Source organism: Tremella mesenterica (assembly GCF_000271645.1).
Source record: "Tremella mesenterica DSM 1558 unplaced genomic scaffold TREMEscaffold_4, whole genome shotgun sequence".
NCBI lineage: Eukaryota > Fungi > Basidiomycota > Tremellomycetes > Tremellales > Tremellaceae > Tremella > Tremella mesenterica.
In genome coordinates, this window is record NW_006711228.1 from 670,768 (window position 1) to 683,387 (window position 12,620).

General features: G+C 45.7%; 3 protein-coding genes across 3 annotated transcripts; 2 read left to right on the forward strand and 1 right to left on the reverse strand.

Moving 5' to 3' along the window:
• Positions 1-3,163: 3,163 nt before the first annotated feature.
• TREMEDRAFT_73656 (uncharacterized protein) lies at positions 3,164-5,325 on the forward strand (the record flags this gene model as incomplete). The annotated part of the gene is made up of 2 exons (XM_007004288.1): positions 3,164-3,370; positions 3,418-5,325. 2 exons carry the CDS (start codon positions 3,164-3,166, stop codon positions 5,014-5,016), a joined length of 1,806 nt encoding a protein of 601 aa, XP_007004350.1. The 3' UTR covers positions 5,017-5,325.
• A 354-nt stretch (positions 5,326-5,679) lies between these two features.
• On the reverse strand, positions 5,680-8,170 carry TREMEDRAFT_29984 (uncharacterized protein; the record flags this gene model as incomplete). Its single annotated transcript, XM_007003816.1, has 7 exons — positions 5,680-5,729; positions 6,395-6,668; positions 6,797-7,144; positions 7,308-7,521; positions 7,572-7,748; positions 7,814-7,860; positions 7,907-8,170. The coding sequence occupies 7 exons, from the start codon at positions 8,168-8,170 to the stop codon at positions 5,680-5,682; spliced, it is 1,374 nt and encodes a 457-aa protein (XP_007003878.1).
• A 242-nt stretch (positions 8,171-8,412) lies between these two features.
• On the forward strand, positions 8,413-12,067 carry TREMEDRAFT_30304 (uncharacterized protein; the record flags this gene model as incomplete). The annotated part of the gene is made up of 14 exons (XM_007003861.1): positions 8,413-8,942; positions 8,990-9,178; positions 9,224-9,500; positions 9,547-9,649; positions 9,696-9,980; positions 10,026-10,190; positions 10,216-10,382; positions 10,429-10,560; positions 10,602-10,760; positions 10,803-10,922; positions 10,994-11,125; positions 11,243-11,454; positions 11,654-11,762; positions 11,855-12,067. The coding sequence occupies 14 exons, from the start codon at positions 8,413-8,415 to the stop codon at positions 12,065-12,067; spliced, it is 2,793 nt and encodes a 930-aa protein (XP_007003923.1).
• Between the last annotated feature and the right edge of the window lie 553 nt (positions 12,068-12,620).

The following is a 12,620-nucleotide window of genomic DNA, read 5'->3' on the forward strand; positions in this document are numbered from 1 at the left end:
ACGCCTTTAAACTCAATGAGTCGTTCGTAGAACTTCGTCTGTCCTTGTTCACTGATCACTGATCACTGACCGCTGTGGTGGATGATGCAGATAAAGTTGCTGTTATCTTGATGGCGTGGTGGCTTCGGTCATTCCAGGTGGTGAGAGTGTGGCTTCGGTGTGGCGCACGTGTGACTCGGAAGGAGACATTCAATCCCTGCTAAGTTGCTTCTTGTGTGCTATGTGCTTATGCGCATGCTCAATTCACACGCTACATTCGTCCGTTCTAGACTCACAGGGTTGTAAAGTTGCCGAGGGAGGTGATTGCTAGCTTGATTTGAAAGATGCCGCATTACCGCCGGCGCCGACTGAAGGAATCGCAGGCCGCAGGATCGATCCTTGATGAGCCTGAAAGGAGATTATATTGCGCTAGTGAGGGGGGCGTGGGAGGAATGTGATTTCCTTTAGTCCTAGGGAAAATGAACATGAACGCGTCTTCGAGATAAGGAGACGCGACAATGGTGCGATGGAATGGGGTGGAGAAGTATGAGTTTGGCTCTGTCACCACCAGTGCAGCATACAGCTCACAGTTGATTACAGCTTACTCGTATTAAAATGATATAATCAGGTTCACGACAATGTACACATGCCCACATGTCATTTCCATATCTTCCTATCAAAAAAATGATTCACCACATCTATCATTCACCTCACATAATCATTCCTCCTTGAAAAGTCCTATCGATCCTCATCCGACGCGTCTTACTCAAATTATTCTCTCGTAAGGACGATAGAGAAAATTCTCCGATATACTTCAAAGAAAGAGGCACCTAGGCACCGGAACTTCGCAAAATCTTTTTTTCTTCTCTTTTTTTCTTACCCTGAGCTCAATCGAACCCTGAACTCTTTTCTCATCTCGAACCCTAACATGCAAGAAAATTCCTCCTTCCGACTCTCTTGAGACTTTTTAGACTCTATAAATTTCAGACACCGAAAGTGAAAGTCATACATGCCGTACTGGTATAGGCTTCGGACTTTATCTCTGTCTCGGACTCAAAATCGGTTTGAATCGGATGATCTACAAAATCTACAACATTTACCCATACGAAACGATTCAAAGATGAGAGTTTTCACATGCAATTAAGTAAAGGAGGGTGAAACTCATATTGATGGTGATGGTTAGTTCCAGGGTTATAAACGGGTGAGTTCCCATGATCTCAGTGATCAGTGATCAGTGCGAAAATCACAGTTTCAGAGACGAGCATCAGACAGGGGAGGGGGGGAGGGGAAGCATGCGGAAGGAGTAACTTCACGGGCTAGGCGGCTATGACCGCCGGGTCGATCAGGGTAACACACTACGAATAAGCTCCCGGATGCCGTTGGGATCCCGCGGCTTGTAGCTTGTGAGCCGTACGGGAAAAAAATCCATTGTGTCTTGCCCGTGAAGCAGAGAACAGAGAAGAAAGGAGTTTGAGATGTGGTTCCGTTTTGCGGTCTTTCTTTTACGGACCCGAATAAGATGTTTTAGTTCCCTTGTCAACACCAGTACTTTACATGCACAAGATAACGCTCGAGTAGTTGTGAGTTCTTAGACGATGTTGTACGCCATGTGTCATAGGCCGATAGAGGCATGAGGATGAAACCCTCCTATAACGAAGATGTCATAGAGAAAGATTCACTATCTCGGTAGCTTAGATCGCCCCCAATCCCCCACTTTGACATGACTGACTGCGCGATGCGCGATGCGTTAATGCTGCGGCAATTGCGCCCGAATGTCAACCGGCGGGAGACGGAAGATCTTTTCCCTTTTGATGTCCGTCTCTCACGCTCGCACGCAGTCTCTGTGTGTTTTGATGAATGATGAATGATCCAAGTCCTTTTCTTTTTGATGGATTAAATTGATACATTGAGCGGTGTATGTATCGGTGTCTCGGTAATACGGCATACCGCGTACGGCGATTCCACGCATGAGACTAAAGAGAGGACGAAATGTCAACGACGAATGGTTTACTTGGATCTTGTGATTGCTATGGTTCAAGGTCTCGAACGTTTTTTTGGAACTGAGAAGAATCATGTCGTAGCTGTTATGATACGGGAAAGACGGGAGGGAGGGAGGGATTGGAAGGCGGCAACGTGGATACACGGATGAAAGGAAGGATTCACACTGGGTGTCACTGGATCACTGGGCATTGGGAACTGGGCAGTGAAGAACGAGGAACCAAAAATTCTTTTACCCGAAAGCGGTAAGGATCCGGTCAGGGGCGTTAGTTCGGGTGTGACGCGCTATCACCGTGGTTTTTCCCCTTCAGGGTTTGAAATTTAGCTTTAGCCGAGTAAATGTCCGATCGACAAGTGACAAATTGTCCGAAAGGTCCAAGTAAACCTTAGCATCTTTTATCGGGTGTCTCTCTCTTACGCTCTTGACCAATGTCGCCATGGCTCGCACTTTTCTAGTCTTGCTGGATTCAATGACCTAGACCTACTTTTCTTCCTTCAACACTTCTACTTCTACTCCTACTCCTACTACTCTGTCTTTTTGGCTCTAGTCATCTTTCAAAAACAACGGGTGCTACATTCACACCAACCCCCTTAGTTATCGCACCCGCCCATCTTACATCACGCCCACCCGCAAGTCACCTATCAGACCATCACCTAGACTCCTGACTATACACGATAGATTTTCCTTCACCCTTTTACGCCTTGATAACCCCACCCACACCACCTCTTTTCAGACTCCACTGTCAATCTTAGATCCCGTCCTTATCGAAATCGATCTCTTTTCTTTTCTCAACCATCACCACTGTTTATCAAACTACTCTTCACATATCCCGATACAACGACATTTTATCTTCTCTCTCAAAGTAGATAGTCGAAAGGAAACGGGGAACGGGACTATAGACAAGTGTGGGAGTAGCGAGAAGAAGGACGACTTTCACAAACTAGCAAAGAAAGGATTCAGTCGTCACCATACCCGTCTAAGTCTTTTACACCGACATAACATATCTATAAAAACCCGCAAGATCTATCTCGATAACATTCTCATCTCATCTTCTTATCTTTCATTTGATTATAACATCATTTATCTCATCTCATAGACTTTCTCTCATCTCATTTCAAATAGACTTTTACATCTCCCTTTTTATCTTTTCCCGTCCTTCTAATCACTCATACTAGATCTCTCACAATGCTTCTCCGTCTTCTTCCCGCTGCCACCCCTAATCAGCCTAACCCACCTACTATCCTCTTCACCCTTCCTCTTCCTAGTCATCCTTACACTGCTCGATCCCTCCCTCTGCCTGCCAACTTACTCGCCCATCGTTCGGTCTGTTTACAAGAAGAAATAGAATGTTCCAATGTTCTGCTTGGCGAAAAGTCATCATGGATTGGAGGTGTAAGTTTCCCTTCGTATCGTTATCTAACAATATGCTAACGTGACAGGCCGTAGACGATGTCACCTTCTCTCTTCCCACTAATACCATCTCCACCCACATGATCGACGGAACATGCCTTACCATGCCTATCGATCCCGTCTGCGCCATTCAACTGGAAAGAGTTGTTCACGAAGTCAGATTGTCGTTTGCTCCACCACCCCCGACCGCTAGGACGAGCACCTCCAGTCTAGCAAGCACTTCGTCAACCTCCTCTGGAAACAGCGCCTACGGTGGTATACAGATTCCTCAGTCTAAACGAACCCCTTCAGGTCTCCTCTACTCTCTTCTTTCCCCTTTACTCCCGGGACAAGCCTCTCGTGCGGCTTCTCCTCCTCGTAGACCTGAAGCCGAGATATCTCCGGCACGGATTCATCGACGACAAGCCCGGTCCATCCTGGTCGACACTTACCGTCGTCACGTCCTTCCTGACTTGAAAGACCGCCTTTCACAAGCGTACCTCCCGTGGATCATTGCGAGCGAAACCAATAAGAGGTTGGATGAATTTGACCTTCTGCGAGGAGAAATCAATGCTATCCTCGCCGTTTCCAAGGTGGACCACCGATTCTTAGGTGCACCACTTCAACGATGTTCTTCCAGAAATTCATCAGACGAATCAGATTCCGAATCTGATTGTAACCCCTACACTCCAGCCTCATCCGTATCATCCACTCAATCAGGTTGTACCACACCTCAGAGCACTCGCAGATCATCTCCATCACCCCAATCTTTTCTACTTTCCATCCCTCCCCCACATGCTCTGCCTGTGGAACATCGTGAAGCCTACTCTGCCCGCTTAGTTGCATTGAGTCGGATCGCCTCTCGTCTAGCCGCGATCAAACGGTTGGGCACGAAGTATGAAAGGGAAGAAGGGAAACGCCGATGGTTGGAATCGTTAGAAAGGGGAAAAGCTGGTGATCGCGCTCTTCGTCGAGCTTACTCAAATGGAGAATTACCACTCAACACTGCTGCTCATATGTCATCTCGACCGAACCGACCGTCACGTTTGGTCATGTCTTGGACGATTGAAGATGAAGAGAATAAACCTGTTCATCCGGCCATGTCATCAGATTCCGAGTTGGAAGTGGAAGCTTCTTCAGTCGAGTCCATTTCCGATGCAGAGTCCGAGTCGGAATTAGATGAAATGGAGATGTCCGATCGCGCGGCACTCACCACACCTCCCACTCCTGTGACCCACGAGAGACCTACGTTGGTCATTCCCGAGTCATCGTTGGTGATGGGTGAAGAATCTATGTTACTGGGTTCCGAAGCTCAGATGGAAGGAGAATTCCTTATGGTGAAAGAAAAATCCATGAACAAACATACAAATCTTGTCATTCGAGTAACACCACCCGACTCTCTCATCATGGGCTACAAAGACGATTCGTCATCTTTGATGTCATCTAAATCGGACGAATCGATCGAAGATGACTGGGAAATAGAAACTAGATCTTCTGATTCTTCCGACTCTTGTGAATCGGACGAATCTCAAACCCCAGTCACTCCTACTATTCCAAGATCATTATTACCCACTCCGAAAATCCAACAGAAGTCGACATTCGGATACGACGATATGTCCTTTGAAGATTTGGAGATTGATGTTTATTAAACTGGAACCATTTCATCTCGCGTCTCAATATCATCTCGAACCATCGATCTACCATGTGTATAAAATGAGTATCTATTTAGAGAACAATCATGGACATTAGATTTCTTTGTCTACAAATCCGGACATTAGGAGGATGAGGGAAGTCCCTCGGGGAAAGGAAGGAGGAAGGTTAGGAGATGAAGGAATGTAGAAGATAGATATTTATCCGGAAAGAAGTCAAGAGGTCATTCATTTTTATATTGTGCACGATCTTTTTGGTGGTTTGGTAGCATTAGAAAGGAATGTTGCATGTGATTTTATATTTCTCTCATATTTGTTCACTGCTCGTTTCGTCATTCTCTCATGGTCGACCTTTGACCACCTGCTGGTCACTTGTGATATGGGCTAACTACGACTGAAAACTGAATGCTGATATTATGAATATTGATCTGATGCTGATGGATCTGAATATTGTCATCTTGTTTGTAGATAACAACAAAGTGAGACGAATATGAGATATTCTCAATGCTCAATTAACGTTGGAGCAAATAAGCTTCCCAGCCAATAGTCCTGCAGACCTATTGGTCCAACAATTAGTACTAGGTTCAGAAAGATTCGTAAGATGAATGAAGTCTCCAGAACAGATCATAACATCAAACCCAGGAGTCATACAAAATAACAATATCAACCAATTTCCAATCCAAGTTTCACTGTCATGGTATTCATGTAATCCTCTATATCATCAGTTTTTATTTCTTATCTTTGACTTTTCTTTCTTATCAAAACCAAGTCCGTCATCTCCGCATTTCCCATTTAGGGAAGGATGACATTGAATCCCTGGGTGAAACCTTTTGCCAGAATTCCGAATTCTCATATCATCATGTCATATACCATACAGTTAATCGTGATACGCCCAAAACATGAGATCTTGACGATGAGGGAAAGTGGGGAGTGGGGGAATTGGGTCTTGGCATCGATCGGGGATTACGGCGGTGGTGTGTGAATAGGGCGTTGGAGGAAGATACGATACTGTATTGTAGATATGTAGGATGGCGGGATGGCGACATCTGAGGGACTGTACATGAGGCTTAGGGCGTCAAGAAGGAAGTGGGGAACGTGGAGGGGCGTAAGGCGTAAGGCGTAAGAAGAGATAGGATAGATAATGAACCACAGTGTATGATTTCTTGGTTTGAGATAGAAGAGAAGATTAAAGCAGAGTGGTTGAAGATGAATTAGATAAGATACAGAATATCTAGGGAACGCAATAGAGGTAGTAGAGATGAGAACGATGGAATAGAAGAAGGAAAAGATGACAAAGTCCTAAAACCTGAGAGATATATACGTAGAGATGGTAGAGAAAAGAAGAGGAGATGGGATGAGGGAGAATACGAAGACTTACCAGCTTGTTTCCTCGTCGTCCAATAATCTTGTAACAAATCATCAATCTCACTTTCATTTTTAGAAATAAAAGCTCCCATTTCATCTTCCAACTCTTTAATCTGTGACATTAAATTATCTTTTTCTCTCTGCCAAACACTCTTGACTTTCTTCAACTTGACATATTCGGCTTTGACATCATCTATCCTTTTCTTAGCTCGATCTCTTGTTTCTCGACCTAGTTCTTGTTGACGATGAAGTTTATCAGAAGCGAATTGAAGTTGACGATCGAGTTGCTGTTTGTCAATCAAGAATCTCATCATAGTGGTGTAATCATATTCTTATTCTACACTCTACACTTCTCTCACCATTCGTCTTCCTGATATCGACGGAACTTGAGAGTAAGAGAGAAGAAACAACTCACCTCAAGTTTCGATTTCAAGCCCTGCCCTTCAATATTCTTCCCTTCCAATCTCGCTTGTAAAGCACTTTGAGACCTTCTCGCCTCCTCCACTTTAATCTTCTGCTGTTCTATGGTTTTCTCCAAATCGATCAACTCTTTCAAATCTCTCTCTAACCCACCAAACACTTCCAGACGATTCTGGTGCGACCGGGCTTGTTGTTGATATGTCGAAAGAGTCGCTTTCTCAACTGTGACCTGATGTGTCATCTCGGAAATGTTCCGTTTGATCCTTTCGGGTGATTGCACCAAGCGAGATCGGGCGAGAGTAGTTTGAGATGTCAGAGTGGCGAGCTCGTGCATTTTGTTGGTCTGGGGAGATCAGTTCGCTACCTTTTACTGACAAGCCATCCCACTTCCTACTTGGCAGACCGTTTTCGACAAAGGGTCAACCACATGATGTATACGATGATTGGAGGAAAGTTATTAAGAAGGGAAGATGAAGAAGATGAAGAGATAACCTAAAGTCACTCACCGCTTGCTCCGATAAAGCCCCTCTCTCTCTCTTCAAATCCTCCACTTCATGTGAGAGGTTGACCTGTTCAGTCCGTAAACCCATCAATTCACTTCGTAGAGAATCATTCCTCTCCTTGGCCTTGTCGGTCAACGGACGATCCGCAGCGTGTCTAGCAGTGATTTCTCCCATGTTAATGTCGATTTGTTCCAATTTCTTTCGCAATTGTTGTGCGCTTCGAGTCAGCACGGAGAAATGATCATACCATGATGTTTCGAAACCCACTTGTCACTCTGTTTTGCCACCTTTGCAACCAACGCCAGATGAAACTGAGATCTTTCGTCGCGAAACTTTGCAAAGTTCATAATTCCACTGAGAGCCGTTCGAAGTCTTTGAGCGTCGGGACGCGTCAAATCGGACATGTTGAAATTGCTAATACCACATAGATTCGCCAAGGCTCGACTATTTGTCAGTATCGGCAACGCTTCCCCCAACTCTGAAACCCAGAAGAAGTAGATACGACTCACCAATGTCGAAAGAGCATGGTGAATTGAAGAGCATCGGCGTATAACTCCTGCGAGATCAGCCACACCAATTTTTACTTAGGCGGAGTTATGGACGAGGGGCGTGATACAAACCTTGTATTCCATCATTCCCAACAAAGCGGCTTTCGGTTGGTCCAAAGAATCAGGAGGAACACCCATGAGAGCGTCGAGGAGCGAAGAATAGATCATTTGTGCACTGTTCCAGGTAGGCTTGGTTATGTCTTCCTGAGCGACGTTGATGCCTAAAGCGGCAAGACAATCCATGATTTCCCCCGTCGTCATCATCGGAAACCCCGGAAGGTTGGTTTGCGGAACCGGAGCCCTTCTGACTTGTGACATCTTCACGAGGCCTAGCGTTAGGGTTACGACAAGAGGTTGTGTTATAAGATGGAATGAAAGAGAGAGGCGAAATGTACCTACGAGCTGTTGGCTCGACTATGTTTGCGGCACAACGCGCCTGCTTACGTAAACATCAAAAGCAGTCGCGTCCATAGTCAACAAGGTCAAGAGAACTCGAGGAATTCGCTCACTTCTTCCTCCTTTCCAGCCTACCAGCCTACCAGTCGTTACAGCCCAGCAGCATGGTCGCAGCACGCTCAAGAGCACTATCAATATCCTTTCTAGATACTCTACCCACAATCCTACCACCCATCTTTGATCAAGCTCAACATACGACCGCCAACCATCGCAAAAACTTGGTCGCCCTCCGCAAGATACAAGATGCTTGTGCCACCATCACCGAAGCCTCTCCCAAAGGTATCAAACTCGTGGGTGAAAAGGCTTTCAATGGCTCATTCATCGACATGGTAAACCGAGTGTTGCCTGTCAAAAAAGGCGTGGCCGTGGCAGATAGGGTGGTCAAGTTTGTCGCTCAATACGTCGCTTACGCCACCGAACAAGGTGTGTTTTCTTTTATTCATCCAGAGGTACGGCTGATGGCAGACATGACGAGTAGACAGGAAGGGGAAGAAGATGCGGAAACTGCCTCGACACGTTTTGTAGGCAAACTTCTCAGATATTTGTTATCTGGAATGGAGGCAAAAGATAAAAACGTCAGGTTCAGAGTGACACTTCTAACTGTTTCGATGATCAATGGTCTTGGAGAGATCGAGTGAGTTCGAGGTCCTTATCACAGAGTGTCTGGCACTTACGCCTCAGTGACGACGTATATGTCTTACTCAGAAAGAGTCTACTCGACAGATCTAGAGACAAAGAAGCGGCCGTCAGAGTCCAAGCTGCGCTCGGATTGGCCAAGCTTCAGAGCGGAGAAGACGAAGCAGATCTTGAAGATGGGGATGAACCTCTAGGAGAAGTTCTACTCGACCTCTTACGTTATGATCCCGCTGCGTGAGCTCCCCAAACTTCTCACGAGGTGTTCTGACAGACGATCAGGGAGGTCAGGCGAGCGGCTCTGTATAACTTGCCTCGAACGCCAGCTTTGCTCCCCTACATTCTGGCTCGAGCACGGGACGTCGATCCGCTTCTACGGAAAATTGTTTACCATGGATCCCTCTCACATGCCGCTCTACCAGATGCTAGGGTGCTCTCCATCGCTCAGAGAGAAGAGGTAGTGCGGAATGGTCTGGGAGATCGAGAACCGAGTGTACGCAAAGCTGCGGCAGCGATGCTGGGTGGATGGGTGGATCAAGTGGAGGGAGATATCCTGGAGGTATGATTATCTTTCCCAGCTGTTTGTCGCTGTATCTGACCTTTAGTTTCTCTCCCGATTCGACGTCATTTCCAGCCAAGTGGCAGAAGAAGCACTGATCTCTGTTTTCGTTACTCGTCCTGAAGTCTTTGCTGCCATAGAGTTCACGGGTCAGTGGTCAGAAATCTCACCCGATAAGCTTTTCTGACGCTATAGACGAATACTGGACATCTCTAACACCAGAGAAGGCATTTCTCGCTCGCGTCTTTGTGGAACATTGCATCACTGAGAAGGACGAGGCTCGCCTCGAAGAAGCTCTGCCCGTAGTTACCGCACTGGCCTTCCGTATACAGGACGAATACAATAAGCTCGTCGGGGCTGTGAACGGAGATGGACCCAACCCTACCGAACAAGCTTTCATCGTAGAGGAGCTTCTCGAGTTGGCCGTTAGTCTTGATTATGCCGACGAGATCGGGAGACGGAAGATGTTTCAACTTGCCAGTACGTTGCCCCTCTGCACCGGTCATGTCGTGGCTGATGGAGCAGGAGAGATGTTATCGCAGTACAACCTTCCGGAAGTACTGATACCACGGTGCATTGATGTGCTCAGCAAAATTGCCAACGGGGAGCGAGATCTTATTCGCGTTGTGGTAGACGTGGTCACGGGGTTACGTGAGGGTGATGGTGATGAGGAGCCAGCGGATATGGTATGTCAGATCCATGTATCCATGCGTAGCTGACAAAAAGCCCACCCCTAGTCAATCGTCGATGCTTGAAACGCCTTCGAAGAAAACTGCACAGCCACGATTCAACCTAGATGACCCGGAAGAACGGATGCAGGCAGCACTCATCGACCTGAGATGTCTGCTCATCTGTATTAGCCTACTTGAGCGGGTCAACACAGTATGTAAAGTACATTTTCTGACTAAATCAGTTACTGAACATGCAGAACTTGCAGGACAACTCGGTCTTTCATGGTCTCTTACCGGACTTAATCGTACCCGCTGTGAGGAACAAAGATGAACCTGCTCTTCGGGATCAAGGTCTTGTGTGTATAGGCTTGTGCTGCATGATAGATTCGGTTAGTTTTATCTCATCATTTAGAACGAACTGACGAGAAAGAAAATGGCAGCTAATTCATTCGGGCTGTTTGTGCAACAATTGACTGCAGCGGACGATCAATTGAAAGTCAAAGTTGTGCAGATCATCTTTGATTTGTTGATGGTACAAGATATACAAGAATTGGTGTCAAAGACCATGCCCGTGAGTAGTTGCTATATTGTTCACCAGGTCACAGGACGGGGTCTGTGCTGAGTTGCCTAGACAGATCAAGTGACAGAATTGGTCCGACATATGTTGGCACAGGAAGCTCCGGAAGTCCAAGCTGCAGCATGTGAGGGAACCGCCAAGCTCATGTTAGCCGGAATGATCTCGGATGAGACGGTGAGCCACTCACATCTTCATACCTTCTGGCAAAAATAATCTGTGTCCAAATCTTCAACGCTGACGAGTAGATATTACAGTCCTTGGTATTACTTTACTTCTCCCCCGAGACGGCGGACAATCAAGCTCTGCGTCAATGTCTAACGTATTTTCTGCCCGTGTACTGTTACTCTTCCCCGGAGAACCAACGTCGTATGCTTTCTGTGAGTCATTGAGAATTTCTCTCTGGATTTATCCACTTGGGTGATCCGTGTCTATCATAAGGAGAAGAAGCGGGGATAATCCAACCTCAGCGGTGTCACACACGTACTGACTAGCAGATCTTCGGTGAAACTTTCGAAATGCTCTCCCAACTTCACAAAGAGATGGAAGATGAAGGCGAGACTGATATGTTACCTCCACAACAAGTAGGAATGATGATGGTCGATTGGCTAGATCCTCAGAAAGCTGTAGAGAGAGATGGTGTCAAACCTGATCAAGCTGTTCATGCGGATTTAGCGTTGGTCGTTCTTCGAAGTATATTGGTGGAAAAGTCAAGTGAGATATCTTCTTCTCCTTCTGCTTTTCCTTCTCTTCGACATCTCCCTTTACTTTTTCTGTGTGCCCAAATATCCATGTATCACTGTTGAGTACACCATGCCTTTGGTCTGATTCCTCTCTTGATTCTGCCTCATGGCATATCTTTCATATGGATTGTGTGACGGACTCAAACTGACCCATGCAGAGGAAAGCCGAAAAACATTAGTATCCCTTTTGAACAAATTATATCTTCCAGAACCGGAAGAAATCGATTTGATGAAAATCAAATCCCTCATGACACTTGTGATTGCCGTAAGAGAGGTGAGTAGACTCTACATGCCCTGTGATCTTCACTCTCCATCTCTTCTATCATTGCCCAAAAAGGGGGGAAAGACAATCACTGATCAAATTAGAAACGCCCGTTTTCAGAATTAGCTTCTAAAAACGCATTGAATCGTTTCGAAATTACTTTGAACAAGAAATACCCCACAGAGTTGGAGAATTTCGTTTCAGAACATTTCCGTGCTGAAAGGGAAACTGTAGAAGAAATAGCAGAGTTATTTGGGTTCATTGATGATATGTTAGTATCCGTTTTATTCATCCTTCTTCTTTCACATATTCTTTAACGTCTTCATTTCCCTTCTGTATGACCTGAAATCACACACCAAATTCATCCCCATGATATGTACCGCTAGGAAGTGCTCATCCTATGAAATGTAGCAATGGAAATTTTTGAGAAAGGCGTAGAAGATGGATGGTATTGATGAAATAGCGATCCGATAGATGATACCATATCTGAATCTGGTTCACGTGCAAGATCCAGAAAACCATCTAGAGCTCCACGGTCTAGAGCTACATCAACAATCACATCAGATTCCTCTGAATCCGCTTCTGAAGAAGAAACGCCCAGGAGGGTGATACCCACTAGAGAAAAAAGAGAAAGGGAAGTGAGACAAAGACAGAGGATGCAAAGTGTTATTGAAGAGAGTGAGGAAGATGAAGATGAAGAGGAGGAGGAGGAAGAAGAAGAGGGAGAAGTTGAAAGTGTTTTGGAAGATAGTCTTGAGGTTTAAATTTTTTTACTTATTTACATATAGTTAGTCAGACTCGATTTACCTTTCATCTTGGGTTTTATGATGTGATACGTTTGTAAGATGACATTGGTGTGATGAAACCTTT